At 36.1% G+C, this 15,726-nt stretch overlaps 1 protein-coding gene across 3 annotated transcripts in view; it reads right to left on the bottom strand.

Annotated features, from left to right (window-relative positions):
• The window catches only part of LOC149793430 (beta-1,3-galactosyl-O-glycosyl-glycoprotein beta-1,6-N-acetylglucosaminyltransferase-like), a 75,405-nt gene that overhangs the window by 15,298 nt on the left and 44,381 nt on the right, over positions 1-15,726 (bottom strand). For 2 of the 3 annotated variants that reach the window (XM_089967419.1, XM_089967417.1), the window contains one exon: positions 1,868-2,902. In XM_089967419.1, the coding sequence (XP_089823545.1) occupies positions 1,868-2,880 (1,013 nt within the window). In that variant the 5' untranslated portion in view covers positions 2,881-2,902. Of the gene's footprint in view, positions 1-1,867; positions 2,903-13,468; positions 13,950-15,726 lie in introns of those variants that run through there. The other variant, XM_089967418.1, reaches the window with a different exon arrangement.

Genomic DNA, 15,726 nt, shown 5'->3' on the forward strand with positions numbered 1-15,726 from the left:
GCATCTATACTTAACGTTAGTACTGCCATGGCCGCTATACTGTACGTTAGGGATGTTGTGGCCGCTATACTGTATGTTAGGGATGCCGTGGTCTCTATACTGGACAATATGAATGTCGTGAACGTTCTACTGGACGTTAGATCCAAACCATTTTTATTTAGGACCTACTAAACAGCATAAGAAATCCTTTAGTGGAAACCTCATACTGATATGTTCATCCATTCACTAGGAGTAGCAATAACATAATTTGCATGATGGGCGAATTGTCGGTCATACTGGGTGGCTAAGACCCACTATTATGTTTATTCATAAACAAGTAGACGTCATCAAACAATTCTTATGAAACCATGTGTTGATATATCTTTTCATTCATTAGGAGTAGCGATAACATTTTCAAGATGTTAGCAGTAATCTACACATGGCCGACATTGTTAGTAAAAAACTCATGTGTTTAGTCAAAACCTCATGTTGATAGGACGATACGTTCAGAAGAAATCACTATAATAAGATTATCAACATGGCCACTGTGGCAAATAAACTGGATGTCCTAGCAGCACAATTTTTGTCTTGTACCAACGAGATCATGGGGCAAATGTATGCATAAAGTTTCAGGATATTCATCAAAGTGGTTTAGGGTAAGTAGCTATAACAAACTTGATTTGACGGATGGTCCAACAAATGACAACATCATATCGCATACGATCTTCTGATCTATGACAAATTGTCTGTAAAACTGACAAATGGGACTGTATCATCCAACCACAGTCTTATTTCAGACCATTGAATGTTTGGTAATGATAGACAATTATAGACATTACCAAAAACAAAACATGCCAACCATTTTTTAGCTTACAACGCTGAGTTAAGCAAGTGAACCTCGACGAGAAAGGCTCTCTACTGGCCGAAAAGAAACAAAAATCCCTGTTTTCCGAATAATATTGTCATTGTCAGTCGGCACATTTTCTTAAAGATCAATTGTCCCAAACGTCACCATAAGAAGTCTTTTGGTGAAAATCTCATGATACGACAACCAGTTCAGGAGGAATAGTGATAATACTTAAATGGTTTTCAAGATAGTAGATGGAATGGCGATATTGAACATCAGATCGACACCATCTTCTTTTATGACTAATGTGACATCATAAGAAATCTTTTAGTGAAAACCTCATGCTGATCCAAGCATCTATTCATGGGTAGCAGTGATAACACTACGCTTTTAAAGATGACTAAAATGAGGCCATATTGGATGTCAGATAGGATCAAGCAGACATTATAAAAAGTCTTTTAGTACAAACATATGTTGATATGACCATCTATTCATTAGGACTTGCGACAAGATTTTCAACATGTCCGCACTTAAGCGGCCATATTGGATGCCCGAGCAGCAACATTTTCATTTTGGAATAGGACACCATCGGAAGAACGTGTTAGTAAAGTTTCATGTCAATCATCCAAGTAGTGTAGGAGGAGTATTGATACATTGTGCTGACAATCGACAGACGAACAACGAGCATAGAACTCTGTTGTAAGCCCTTCCGCTCTATGATGAGTAGAGCCAAGACAACTAGTATTTCAAATCGTACATTTGAGAAAGTGAGACTAGTTCCAATAACAGGCTTTAAAAACAGTATTAAAGCAGATTGACAGACCATGGAAGATGATAATGACGATTACGATGAATGCTCCTTTTATATATTTATTATTTGCTCTGGCTGCGAAAGAGAGACAGGTAGATAGGCAGAGACAGAGAGATTTTGTTAAATAAATAAAATCTGTTAGGAAGCTAGTTGTGTTTTCTTTTCTTGTTTGATGTTTGCGCGCATAAGGAGTTTAATACTGCCATTGAAATAGAAAACAAAGATCTTACCTTTTAATTGTTCCCTCTAAATCATTGGCACCGTCATACGCTTGAAGAATCTGAACTAACTCATAATTAGTCTTTAACGGAAACTCCTGGCCTGTTAAATTTATAAAATATTTCCACTTTTTACTTTTTTCCCACAGTTCTTTCATGCACAAAAGTTCTGGTTCTAGAACTGTCATTGTTCCCCACTGCACATCAAAGGATCTGGGAGTCACAAATATATTATCAAAACAGGAAGCTATAGCCTGAACAGCCTTTTTCACATCATCTGGACTTTTCTCATCCACATGTATGCAATAAATGTTTTGTGGTCTGTATACTGCACGTAACAAACGTTCTGCCTGACCCACATCTTTGAACAGTAACAAACTGAAGGCCATCGGAAAGTTGTTTTCCAAATGTGTGAGCGGGCTCATAATATAACCTCTCTCCTTTCGAAACTTTTCACAGTCTTTTGTCGTGTTTATATAATCGGATTCTGTAAGTGTAGATTTTGGTGTTTTCTTTGCTATATCTTCAGCTTTCTTCAATTCTGTTTCACTGCCGTCAAATATTTTTCTACAGCTGACCTCAGGTACATTCCTATTTTGGATGAAGTATTGTTCATCCACCTTACGATCAATATATCCGTCGGACATACTATTTTCATACCCAGATATATCTGCATCGCCTTTACTTACAACCTTCTGTGTGGCATGCCTATTTGTATTCGAAAGATTCTTCAAAATGCGAACAAAACTTTGGATATCCTCTACTATAATTGCGATGTCAGTAGCAATAATCGTGTCGTTTCCATTTGAATAAGAACCGAAAAGTTCCAAATGATCTTCTTCCAATCGGAAATGGTTGGCGTAGAATTTCGTTTTAGGCGAAAACTTTTGGTTGAATGAAGTTCGCATAAACATGGAATTTGTGTATTCCACAGAGTACAATAAGGCTCCTAGGCATATGATGATCAAACCCAAAACCGTGATCTTGCTACGGCAGTAGGCCCATATAGTTTTCGACCACATCATCCGTCTAGAAGAGTGCAATGGACTACAACGGAAATAAATTTTAAAATAAATAAATAAATCATGACGACTACATTGCAAATGAAATAACAGGTAACAAACCATCCATTATTGTAAAGAATGTCAAAAGTAAGAAGTGGAGGAAGAAGAAAATAACTAGACGTAAATGTACATTTTTTTTGCAAGGAATGTCAAGTCGTAAATGAATTATATGTTCTTATTGACACCTGGAATGAAATGAAGCTGGGGCTGGGGTTGTTTTAAAAAAAGTTCTTTTACATTCTAAAATTATGCATTAATTTTAATTACAAAAGAAATAAATAACTGTTTTATGACATCAGCTAATTGTCAAGCTTTGAACCTTTGTGGTAATTTCGCGCATCCAAACCTGGAATAGAGCCAAGCAAATTTGGAAATAATAATAAATGCCGCGGGAAAATGAGAACGCTTGAGTTTCTATGTTTAAACTTAGCTACTTCAATCGAAATGGAATTTCATCATCGCAACTGTCAACCCAGCCCCAAACCAATCCCCCAAAAAGAACATTTCCTGGCCATACTACTAAGGTATCATGACGGTCACTTCCAAGTGCATTTATTAACGTAAAACGGAATATACAAACGGGGGAAATACATTTGCTAAACCACACGATGGTCTTTATAGATGTTATTGTTAGTGCAGTGCAAATCAATCTCGTGTCTTCAGCAACATGTCGACGTTTATTGATATATGTACATTTAAGTATAATTCTTTTTTTTTTTCTTTGATTGTTTTTGGTCATTTCTTTGTTTCTTTTTTTAACCATATGTGCTATGCTACATGTTTCATATCCGCAACATGCTGTCAGTAGTATGTCGGTTTTTTGTTTTGTCCAACATCGATATCGTGAGAGCAATGTTAAGAAATAAATTACTGGACGAGCAGAATAGCAGTCTGCTCACGGTATCCGAGACGCAGTTTGCGCAGGTGCTCGCAAAGTGGCGATTGTGTATGCAGTCAAAAATACAGTCGAACGCTTCAACCCCCAATGCCTCCATTTATCATATAATTCACCAGTCGTCCAATCTAACTGAAGTTTGGAAAAAAGGAAATGACTTGTTAAGGAAAAAAGTTTGGAAAAAAGGAAATGACTTGTTGAAAAAACTATCTGACATGAACCGTTCTTTTAAATAATCAAGATGTTTTTAAAAGAAGTTAATCTATTCAGTTTAGAATTACCACCCAATAATACAACCAATTATCTCGTAATTCCGTACTTTTTCGTGTGTGCGTCAAAGGTTATAATGTGAAATATTGGACAAAATCCGTTCATGACTAATCTAATAACAGCAACATTCGCACTTGTTACTCAGATTGATTCGAGAGGGAATGAAGAGAAGCATGCCCCCTTTTTTTAAGCGGATCGGAGAAGAAGAATATTACATGACGCAAGGAATTATGTACACAACATTTCAGCAAAAGAAAGTTCCCTAGTGAGTGCATTCCTGAAAAAAGAAACATGTGAAATCTTCGGTCAAGAATAAATAACCTCAATCAAGATATCCCTAAGGAATGGTAAGATGGAGCGAGATGGGATCATTTAGAAGAATATGTTGCCTGTATATGTAATGTCGGCTATTGTAGTATTGCCAAGATGTTGTTTTCAGATCATCATGTGGTCCGCAATTCCCTCCCCTCCCCGCCCCTTAAGACACGCCGTACACGTTTGGTATAATCTGAACTCGTTCTTTCCTCAGATAACCCTGGGTACATTGAACAGTAAAGTTGCGTTTAACAGAAATATTCATAAGATTATGTAAAATAAATCGGCCTGTCAAATATCTCGTTGCAAACAATGTGATGTTTCTTTCCAATGAAATAAGAAGAATGGGATTATCCATATATGCACAACGATGACAGTAGTTTGTACAGGATCCAATCAAATCACTCCAGTTACATCAGGAAAGTTTCATTTGCACCCAAAAGTTAGGACTTTATACTCTCGCTCTGTGTGGTGGAAAAAGCTGCTCGACATTTATGTTCACTGTTATCCTTGTCACAATGAATTCACTTCGACGTTAGATTTAAGTCACATACATTTACTCTACAAAATCATTTTTGTTTACAGATAAAAAAATATCTGGGATACAATCTGACCTCGAAGAAATATGGTGGGATCTAAACACCATTCCTTAAGATGTTTGCATAACCTTGATTTAGCTGAATTCTTAGAATGAATCCTATTCTTTCATCGTAACCAAGGCAACTTAAACACCCAAACAGTAAACTACAGGCAAAACAATTTTCTCGTCCGACCCCCAGCACAAACCCCTGATGAAATATGCGGGTTATACACAAACGCAAATAGACCGCTGGTCGATCTGGTGTCAGGATAATGTAGCTGGGTGGGACATCATGCTACTTGTCGGTGGCCTGATTCCCCAGTGCTAGACATCACTACAAATTGCCACACTGCAGACATCTAGGGATAACAGGCCAAATTTAAAATTTCATCTCAGGTTAATAAATATGGTCATGTTGACAAGGTCAAAGCATCAGAAAGAACAAATTAGCAAATAAAATATATTCCTTTTCAGGGTTTTTGGTCATAGCAAGTGCAAAAACAAAGCAGTCACAAGAGAATATGACCAGACTGTTATTGAGACATAATTTACAAATGTATGTGGTATACAAAAGGAAATTTATGGGGAAATGTGCCTCGGCAAATCCAGAATTTGCAGCTTTAATTATTCAGAATTTACAATTATGAGTGTATGTCCAGTTCAAAAGCCAAATTAGGTGTAAAGCTTGTTTTTACTCTAGTTTTATTCATGTGAAAGTGAAAAACAAAAGGGATTGGTAACATCTGCCTCTTTACTTTTCAAACGAAAACTATAAAGACAATGTAACAAGACAATCCAGAAATTTATTCCTTCTAAATGCCTAGTTGTATTTTGAATTTGTTTAGACTAATTCATCACAAAAATTATTTTTATGATTGAAAGTTTATATTAAATATTTATTTTCTCTAATATTTCCTGTGAAAAGTTATATACAGTACTGTCTATAATGTACATTTTTATTAATTTTGTTTGCCGCTGCTTTACTGCCTAGTTGGATTGCGTTGGCATCTTTTGTCATAGCAATATTACTTTTTAAACAGTGTAAAATAATAATAAAATCACAGACAAATGGCGTTTATGCAGGGGGTATGGATGCTACAACAGCCTGAGCTGTGGGTAACCTTAAAAACTTCAAAAGGTTCTTTTAAATTATTACGGCGGGGGGGGGGGGGTATTCTTCAAACAGAAAACAATCACATCTCACCTGTGAAGATACAAGTATAAATTTGTATTAATCTTTTTTTACTACTGCATTAATTTCATATCCAAAGGTATCAAACAGGTTTTATACTATTTTGGAGCAGTAATAGTAGAACAAACTGCTAGTTACAGGTAGAGGTAGCAACGATATTTATATTCATTGAGTATATAGTTGCTACCGAAGGAGTCTGACGTTTGTCAGTAAAGTACCTTACAATAAATCACCGTAATGTACTATAAATATATGCATATTTATTGTACCGATAAGGTGATTTCGTGTTGTTACAGACTGGGCTTTACTTTATTGATAAAATGTCACACTGTGGTTGCTACCTCTACCAGATGCTAAAGGGAGAAAACTGACACACATTTCCAGTTAAAGCTGAGACGGAGGGTATGCTATAATACAACCCTAGTTTCACAAAACTAATAAAAGTACCAAAATATATTTCACACATTCTTTATTTAGATACATAAAAAAACTCTCCCGCGTGAAACCCTCCATGATCTACACGTTTTGTGGATTTTTCATGAATATGTTTTCTGAGGCGTATCAAATTCTTACCATTAACGTACAGTTTAAAAAAAAAAAAAGGTTTCCTTTGCGCAGGTTATCACTTTAAATGTTACCGCTATTCATCAAATTATCCAATCAAAGTTAAAATAATTGGAGCTCCGTAAACAGGGCTACCCTCACTGTACAAAAATAGTAAGATGGTGGCACTCGGCCCGACTGAAGCGCCCGCTAGTTGCGTTGTTATCGCTAAGACATCGCAGCGATATGACTGGAAAAGTGTTAAAAATTCAAATATCACACACACACACACACACACACACACACACACACACACACACACAGACACACACGTAAATATTTACATGAACAAATCAAGGACTGGGCCGTTTGTTTTTGACAGCTGACATAGGTGATTATTATACAGTTATAATAAACTACACGTACACAACGTTCAAATCCGTTAAGCTTCAAAAGAGTGCATGAACAACTCGTAATGCAATTTAAATTACTGACCGCGATTTTCTGCTGACATATCGTTTGACACTCAACTCCCCTATTGACAAATATTCGTGACATCAGACCTTTGTATGATTGCAGGTTTCGTTCTGAAGTTTCAATGAGGGATCGTAGTCAGTTATATTTCCAATAGGAGGAGCAGACCAGTCACGTGAGAAATAACTTTCCAGGCTTCAAAATACATGTTTCAACGAAGATAAATATGATTTTATTTCGTTTTGTGGTGAATCAAAATACATACTACATTAGCATTACAAGACACTACAATTGCCATTTGTCTTCTTCTTCAAGTTAATTGAAATAAAAAATCTTGCTAATTTTTAACTCCTTCTTTTCAAAAACGTTAGCATACAAACTATTATATATCAAACAATGCCATTAACTTCGTTTTCTTATCCGCTGATTAGTGTGGCTTCATCAAAACCTCCTGATTATTACATTTTTGTGAAAATCTGAACAAACGTTGAAAATGACATGCTACATTTTATAGTACAGTACATGGAAGAACTTGATAAGAAAATACAAAAGTACAATATATTGCCTTATTATTTTTATCACTTATTATAAACGGATCATGCATTATGTAATGTATTATCCCCTTACTAATCAATACTACATCCCTACTGAGAACTGCCGAAAAGCTAAATAAATTGCCTTGTTAAAAAGAGCGACTTAAATTCAAGCACATCATTTTCTTGAATATTATATTAAAAGTTATTGTTAATCAGATACTTTTCGACATATCCATACGTATTCTTTGGTACTGTTAATCTGAAACTTAAAATTTCCTCCAAGCAGGAATCGAGCCATTGTTGCGAGTAACAAACACCTACATGTACCACCAAATTATCTCCAAGGTAAAAGTCAATACCAAGGTTGAAGATGCATAAACCATTTTCGTCTGGTGTTTATCCTGATTTCATAAGCTTTATGTCTTACAAAGAGACCAAGCTATGTAAACGCAAGTTGAAAACAAAGACAATTTATACCCAACAGTTGTGGTCCAATCTTGAAAGTCGATGTCAAATGTCAAGGTCAATGAGTTTTGTGTCCTAAATTGCATGAAATAAAAGCAGGCAAACATAATGATTAACACTTGTTAAAAGATGAATTTCTTATCTTACACCATCAATTTTAGTAAATTGACAATACTTTATATATAAAGATTATCTTTACGCTTTACGAAGATGATGGAATAATGTATACCAGCAAGGTCCTTTTGCAATCATACACTGAAGCATATTAATTTTGTAAAAGGAAAAAGGAATAATAAAATTAGCATATTAGCATCTGGTACCGTATTTTAATAACAAACACAAGCGGATAAAAACCTATATTAGTTCTGGGAGCATAGATTGAGCAGTGTTGTTGCTATTGTTTCTGTTCTTGCGGTTTTAACAACATTGTTTCAGTATAATATAGACTATACATGGCGGCCAGTATAACTGGTGGAGGACGAATCAAGGAAAACCCAGGGAAGAACCACCGATTCACCCGGAAGCTAATGACAAGCTTTCTCACGTAGGCGCATATACCGAGCCCCAGACTCGAACTAACGGGGACAGATAATAGATGGGGTGGTCGATAAAGGAACACGACTTTTAGACTACTCGGCCACCCAGGGCCTCTGAGCAGTGTTATCGCTTAACACTTGTTAAAAGAGGACTGTCTACCACCCCCACTGTCCCACACTTCGGTGATAACCCAATTGTTCCTTTTCAAGAACCTATAAAAGAAATTGTAATCTAGACTAAATGATTAACGTAAAGACAAACATTTTGCTTTCAAATAAAATGAGTTCGTACTTATTACTTAGACTGAAAAGACACTATGCCAAAAAAAGCTACACTGCCAAGAAAAGGTCTACGATGCCACGAAATGTCTTTTATGCTATGAAATGTTCACTATACCGAAAATAAACCGCCATGCCAAGAATAGTATACTATACAAAAAGACTGGAAAAAGTATTTAAAAAAGGTCAGCGAGTTTCCTAAACATAACGCATTTGTAAACAAAATTATGAATAAATAACTGCCCACAGACTGAAATGAAGTTTGTATTAACCTTGTCTTAGTCATTTACCAATTCAAATGATAACGAAAATTGACAGTCTATGACCACGTTATATTGTGCAACTATTTTGAACGTACCATATATGTCTGGCGTCAAATGTCTTAGAGCTAAAGGAGGTATATCCGGATTTTGATAAGGCCAAGTTAGCAAACATGATGTTTATTGTAACTAGACAGGCCCTTCTAAAATCCGGTCGACTCCAGCTTAGTTACTGACACAGCACATTGCAGCAAACGTTATTTCATGAAATTTTCACGTCAACTGGATTTTTTTTTTGGGGGGGGAGGAGGAGGTGGTAAGTATGGTATTTAGCATCGACCACTTAAATATTTCGCTATTCTCGAAGTTTACGAACTCGCATATTAAGCAAAATTTAGAAAACAAAAGGACTGCATATCGTCCCAACTTGTATCAAGTCTGCTACAGGAAGCACCGATTTTATTATCTGGCCCAGAACACATGACTTACTTTCTATGACACATAGTAACGCAGTCTTATATCATAAATCCACTCATATTTTGAAAGAAGAAAGACAGTAAGTCGCTGTAATAAAATACCGTGCGTAATAACATACAGCCACGTTCACTAAACGCTTTCATATGATTAGCCATGAGAAACACTTTTAGTTGAATTGTAAATATGTCACCGTTTTGTCTCTTTAATCTCCCTCATTATTTACAGTGTCACAAAATAAATGATTTTAAACAAGTTCAGAGGGATAGGTCTAGTGCAGAAATGAAACCTTTGTGCTCGCAGGGTTGGAGATAAATTGTGAACTAAAATTTGTATGCCTATTTTATCAGGGTTTCGTGTTTTGGGATTTGTGAACAATCGCATCGTTGATAATCCACTCTTCTCGTCAGGAAAGTCATAAAAGGGATAAATTTGTGACTACACTGTAGATGAAATTTGTTCAGTATAAATTCTTTGCGGAGTTGAAAATTTTTAAGATCATGGATGCTCATACGTTGGTTTGGGTGTGGTGGTGGTTTGGGTGTGGTGGTGGTTTGGGTGTGGTGGTGGTTTGGGTGGCCCGAAAGGACATAAACGTTAAATGTTCCGCGTGCTTTTGACCGATTCAGTTCTCGTTATCTAATTTGACAATGGACACATATTAGCAGTGATGAAGTTTTATTTTGATTGCGGGATGCTTTAAAGGTGAGGCGTTTCTTTTTTGGACCCCTACAATAACCAACGAATATTTATCGCTGCCATTGTTTTTACACCTTAGAAATCGCACATTGGTTCGTCATTAGAACGATATAAATCAAGATTTTGTCTTAACAACTCACGTGCCTACAAGTGGTTGCATCTAAATCTGTATTAGTATAAAAAGTTAAAATTATGGCTTTAGAAAGTTCCTTTTATAGGCGATTTAATTTATTCATACCTTTTGTTTCTTTTTTCAACGGATCTTTTTCACGTGATCACTATAAAGGCTCTCGTAATATAATTTTTCTGCACTTCAGTAGAGTGACCAGAAGTTGCTGTAACCCTTAATGTGTTGTCGCGCTTGAGCGGTCATTTGCTACTGTCGCCTCCGTCGTAATTTGCCCCGAAAATAAATAATTGCAGATGCTTTCGTAATAGAAATAAAGTTTTTATATAATTATCTGTTTTAAAAGTGCTTGATGGTAGAGGTCGGTACCACTACAAATTTGGTATTACGGTATACCGAGGTATTTCATAACATACCACGATACACGGTACACAGCAATTATATTAGGGAGCAACAGTTTAAAGTCAGTGGCCTGAAATTTTTTAATTTTAAAAATTCTGTCTGTCGAAAGTTAAAAAAATATGTTACGCTGATTTATAGCAAATTAGCAGCATATTAAACCGTAAAATTATTTAAAACAAATTATCTTTACATAAAATAAAACACAAGAAAAAATCCCAGAATACAGGAAAATCGGAACCAATCAACCCCCCGAAATTAACTGCTAGTAAATGAGTTTGTTGTGTGGATGCTAAGTGATGTACAAGTTGTAATCTAAAAACTGTAAACTAAAGTGGGATAATGAACCTTACACTGTCATGGACACCTGGTGAAATAATAAAGGGCATTATGCAGACATTAGAGAGCTTATAGATAAAAATAGGAAATGTTGACACTGAAGCCCACAATTTACTAGCTACAATATTCATAGTATATACGGGGAAATTTTAGTGAGATGTCAACACCAGTTTTATCACAGATATAACTATAAACTCTAAACTTGAGAGCTATATTTTTGGAAGTTATCAAACATGGACAATAAACAACAATCGCAAGGTGAAACTAAATTTAGGCCAAAATGGATGACAAACATTGTATTCAAGTATTTGGTAATTACAAAGACAGTGACCCCTGCTCGATAAAATAAATAAATCAGAACACACCTGAAAAGTTTTCTGGCCTGAATTTGGTCAACAGAACTTGAGACTGACCTTAACATTAATGTCTAAAATCGAGCAATTGTCTTTTTGTCAGACTTAAACTTTAAAATACCTGGGTAACAATGGGGCCTGTTCCTTCAGTTATGAACATTTCAGAGACGACACAACGATTCAATTACCAATGCTCAAATAAATGTAGGTATATGGGCCGATTTGCTAATTGGGTTGGCTTAGAAATGAAAGACGACGTGTATTTCATCTTTTCCTACATTTTAAAGACGATATTTTCTTGAAAAAGAAAACTTGCAACGACTATGTTCACCTTACTCTCTAAATGGCCACAAACGCGGCTAACAAATTGATTGTCATGGATAGTTTTGTCAGTCACAAAATGTTACAAAACATACGAGTTCACACTAGCACTCTTCAAGTACATTGCTCACGTTAGGGTATCACGTGACAAAATTTTGATGGAACGATGAAATACGCAATTGTATCCTTAAATATATCGTTCTGGGCGTTTTTAGCTCATTCATCACCCACCATGTTATTTGTCACGTCATAGAAAGGGCCGAAAATGACATATTGTGACAGAGCCAGGTTGGTTTATAAATGAACTCATCATTAAAAATCATTAAAAATGAAACCATAGTTCTTCGTTGTTATTTCCCAAGGTGTTCGTGGATCACAAAAGATACAAATTCCCAAACAATAAATTGAAAATTAGTAGAGTAGTACGAATATCTAATGATAATAGGATTAAGAAATATTATTAAATTACATTATTTTGCGCAATGTTCATTAATATCCCACACCAGTGGACCGCTCCGGTGGACTAGTGGTTAGAGCGTCTGCCTCGGATGCGGGAGGTCACGGCTTCAAACCCCGGCTGAGTAATACATAGACTTATAAAAATGATACTAGCAGCTGCCTCGCTGTGCGTTCAGCATTAACAGGTTAGTGTTAGAACTGGTCGGCCTTGTGTCAGGATAATATGATTGGGTGGAACATCGTGTTACATGTCTGCGACATGATGCCCAGTGCTAAATATCACTATAACTGCCACACTGCAGATATTGTAGCGATAGGACTGAAAAATTGTTAAAGCTACGTTAAAAGAATCCATATCATACACACACACTACTCCAAAGGTGATTTTTATGACACTTTTCATTATATATAATTATATTTTAGCTGAAAATGTGCATTTTACTAAGGTGATCGAGCCGATCAGTTTTGTCATTTGCTTTTGTAGAAAGGAAATAGTATACTTTATATACGCTACATGAAGATCTTATGAGAAATATTCTTACCACATCCGATCTAAATATCACCCTATGCCCTTTGAAATATCATTATTAAGATTAATGCTACGATATAATGTCCTGCATAAGAGTCACCCCCGTCCCACCCCAATCCCACCCCATACATCTGCGTTGACTACCAACTATTTGCAATCGTCTGAAAAGAGTCATCGAAAACTGATTCTACCCTTAATTAGTTTTAGTGTGTAAAACCTGGAATATATTTAAAGAGCTTGCATATAATGCATTAGTCTGAGTATCCCTATCGTGATGAACTCTAAATTCATAACTGTATGGAAGAAAAAACGCAGCTTTCAAACAATGATGATATCCTTGAGGCCCGGCCACTATAAACTAGAGCATGCGAAGAACAACGCAAGGACAACAAGACCCGCAAAAATTACAAAATATGGAACTGTCTGAAAAATATCCGTGTGCATGAACCCATTGTGAGCTGTTGTTAAGAATTAAAAAAGTGAGTAATCGTTAATGATACATACCAGACCTTCATTCTCCAAAGATCTCTGTCTTTGCATGCATCTGTTGACCTTTTGTCCTTGAGCTAGTTATGTTACTCCAAGAAATGATAATTGATCAACATGATAGTCACTGTGCCATTTCAAATGTTCAGTGAGTTCATAATTTTCCAGGAAAGGTGAAATTAAATTTGGGAAGACAATGAAGAAGAAAACAGATCCGCATATGGTCCATGTACACTGTTTACAATATTTATGACACAAAAGGTGAGACAGATCCTTGTGCGGCAGCGACTTGTCAATGAATGGAAGCCACAAAACAGTTTAAAAGGTAAACCTACTGGTGTCGTTGTAATGGTATAATGCAACGTATTTTTAACACTTCTGTCGTTGCAATGACATTCATAGACTGTTTCAAAATCAACGTACCGACTTTTTCTCATGTGTTTGGTCACTGCGACGGTACTTACTGCATAGCAACCGCCAAACCTATAGTTACAACAGTAAAATTACCATTGCTACCATAAAATATACCACCCCAAAACTAGATCTAACTGTACTGTTATAACGATAATTGTTCTTTTTGCAACGTAATATTTACGGTTGCAACCATAAACTATACTGTTGCAACAATAACAAATACCGTTCGTCTGGTATTTATATTTGTTGCATATTGATATAATAAATAGGCAGAGTTATATAAACTGTTGCAACGATGCCGTGTTACAAATACTGTTGCAACAATAAGTTGCAGCGATAAGTTATATCGTTGCATGCACAAAAATGCACCGCTGCAGCCTTATCTGCATATACTTGCAACTATATTTGGATATTGATGATAGAAAAAGGGCATTAGTAGTTTTACGGAACACGTGTGCCCCTAACGGGAATTAAAATTACGCCGTAGGTTAACATGCGGTAAACAAGATGGCCTCAAACGGGAAATGCTATGTTAAAAAAGAGTTCATAGGAGTAACATGGAGATTGTATTATAGCGTCAAAGTTTATAGACATATAGGGTCAAAATTTATGAAATGAAGATGGGTCTTAGACTTTATGGAGTCAAATAGCTTTATGGCTGAAAATGAAATGTTAATGTTAATTTGTTTCATCCAAAATCCAATATACATATTTACTATCTAAACTCACACCCATACTTTAGTGTAAGCCTTAATCTAAGTAGCTTTGTAATATCACTTCACAGTAAAAGTAATCAGATAGTCCACACTGGACTAGAACTGATACACACCAACAGCTGGTTTATGTTATACATTCACTAAGGTTTTAGTTCCATGGGAAATATACTCTCAAGGCAGCAAGGCAGTCTTTACTCCCCTTCTCCCCTTCCTAGCTGTATTGATGTCTTGTATTTAATAATTAGTATAGAAAGCTTTCTGCAGTTATTCTTCAATAACAAATAACATTACATGGTGGCAGCGGTAAAAACACAGGATTGAAATTATCAGAGTTGACAATGGCTTCATTTCAGTTTACAAATCCGGACAAATTGGACTTTTCGAGACCGGAAACTTGGGAAAAGTGGTTTCAGCGCTTCGAACGCTTTCGTCAAGCGTCTGGACTTAGTGATAAAGAGGAAGAAATTCAAGTAAATACCTTGATTTATTCCATGTGAAGTGAGGCTGATGACATATTGTCTTCGATCAACCTGACAGAGGAAGATCAAAAGAAGAGGAAGCCCGTGACAGATAGATTCGTGCGATATTTCATTCCGAAAAGGAATGTAATTTTTGAAAGGGCAAAATATTTAATCAAAAAAATAGGAAGAGGGAGAAACAGTGGACAGTTTTGTTACAGATTCAAAACTGTCGGACGAATTGCAATTAGATGTGAATCTAACTCTCGAGTCTGTCGCTAGTCAAGCTTGACAATATGAGGCTGTTAAAAGGCGACAAACAATAATACGAGCAAGAAAGACTGAGTGTCACTGAGTAACATCGTCTTCACTGAAATAAGGAAAACAAACATAAACTCCCAAATGTTCTACAAAATAATGTCAACAGAAAAGGATGCATGAGAGAAAGGTCATCATTCTCGAGACCAATGTCCAGCGAAAGAAGCTGAATGCCACAAGTGTAAGACAAGAGGACACTATGAAAAATGATGTATGTCAAATTCAGATGTTCGCACAATAGAATCGAGAGTGGAGCCGGGTTTTCTAGGGACTATTAGCACAAAGAATGATCAGCCGTGGATAACGCATTTGAGCTTTAACCACGTTTCAGTTTTATTCAAGATTGATACTGGAGTTGATGTGACTGTAA

The sequence above is a fragment of the Sinohyriopsis cumingii genome, chromosome 8 (genome assembly GCF_028554795.1).
Source record: "Sinohyriopsis cumingii isolate HCF-2022 chromosome 8, ASM2855479v2, whole genome shotgun sequence".
Classification (NCBI taxonomy): Eukaryota; Metazoa; Mollusca; class Bivalvia; order Unionida; family Unionidae; genus Sinohyriopsis; species Sinohyriopsis cumingii.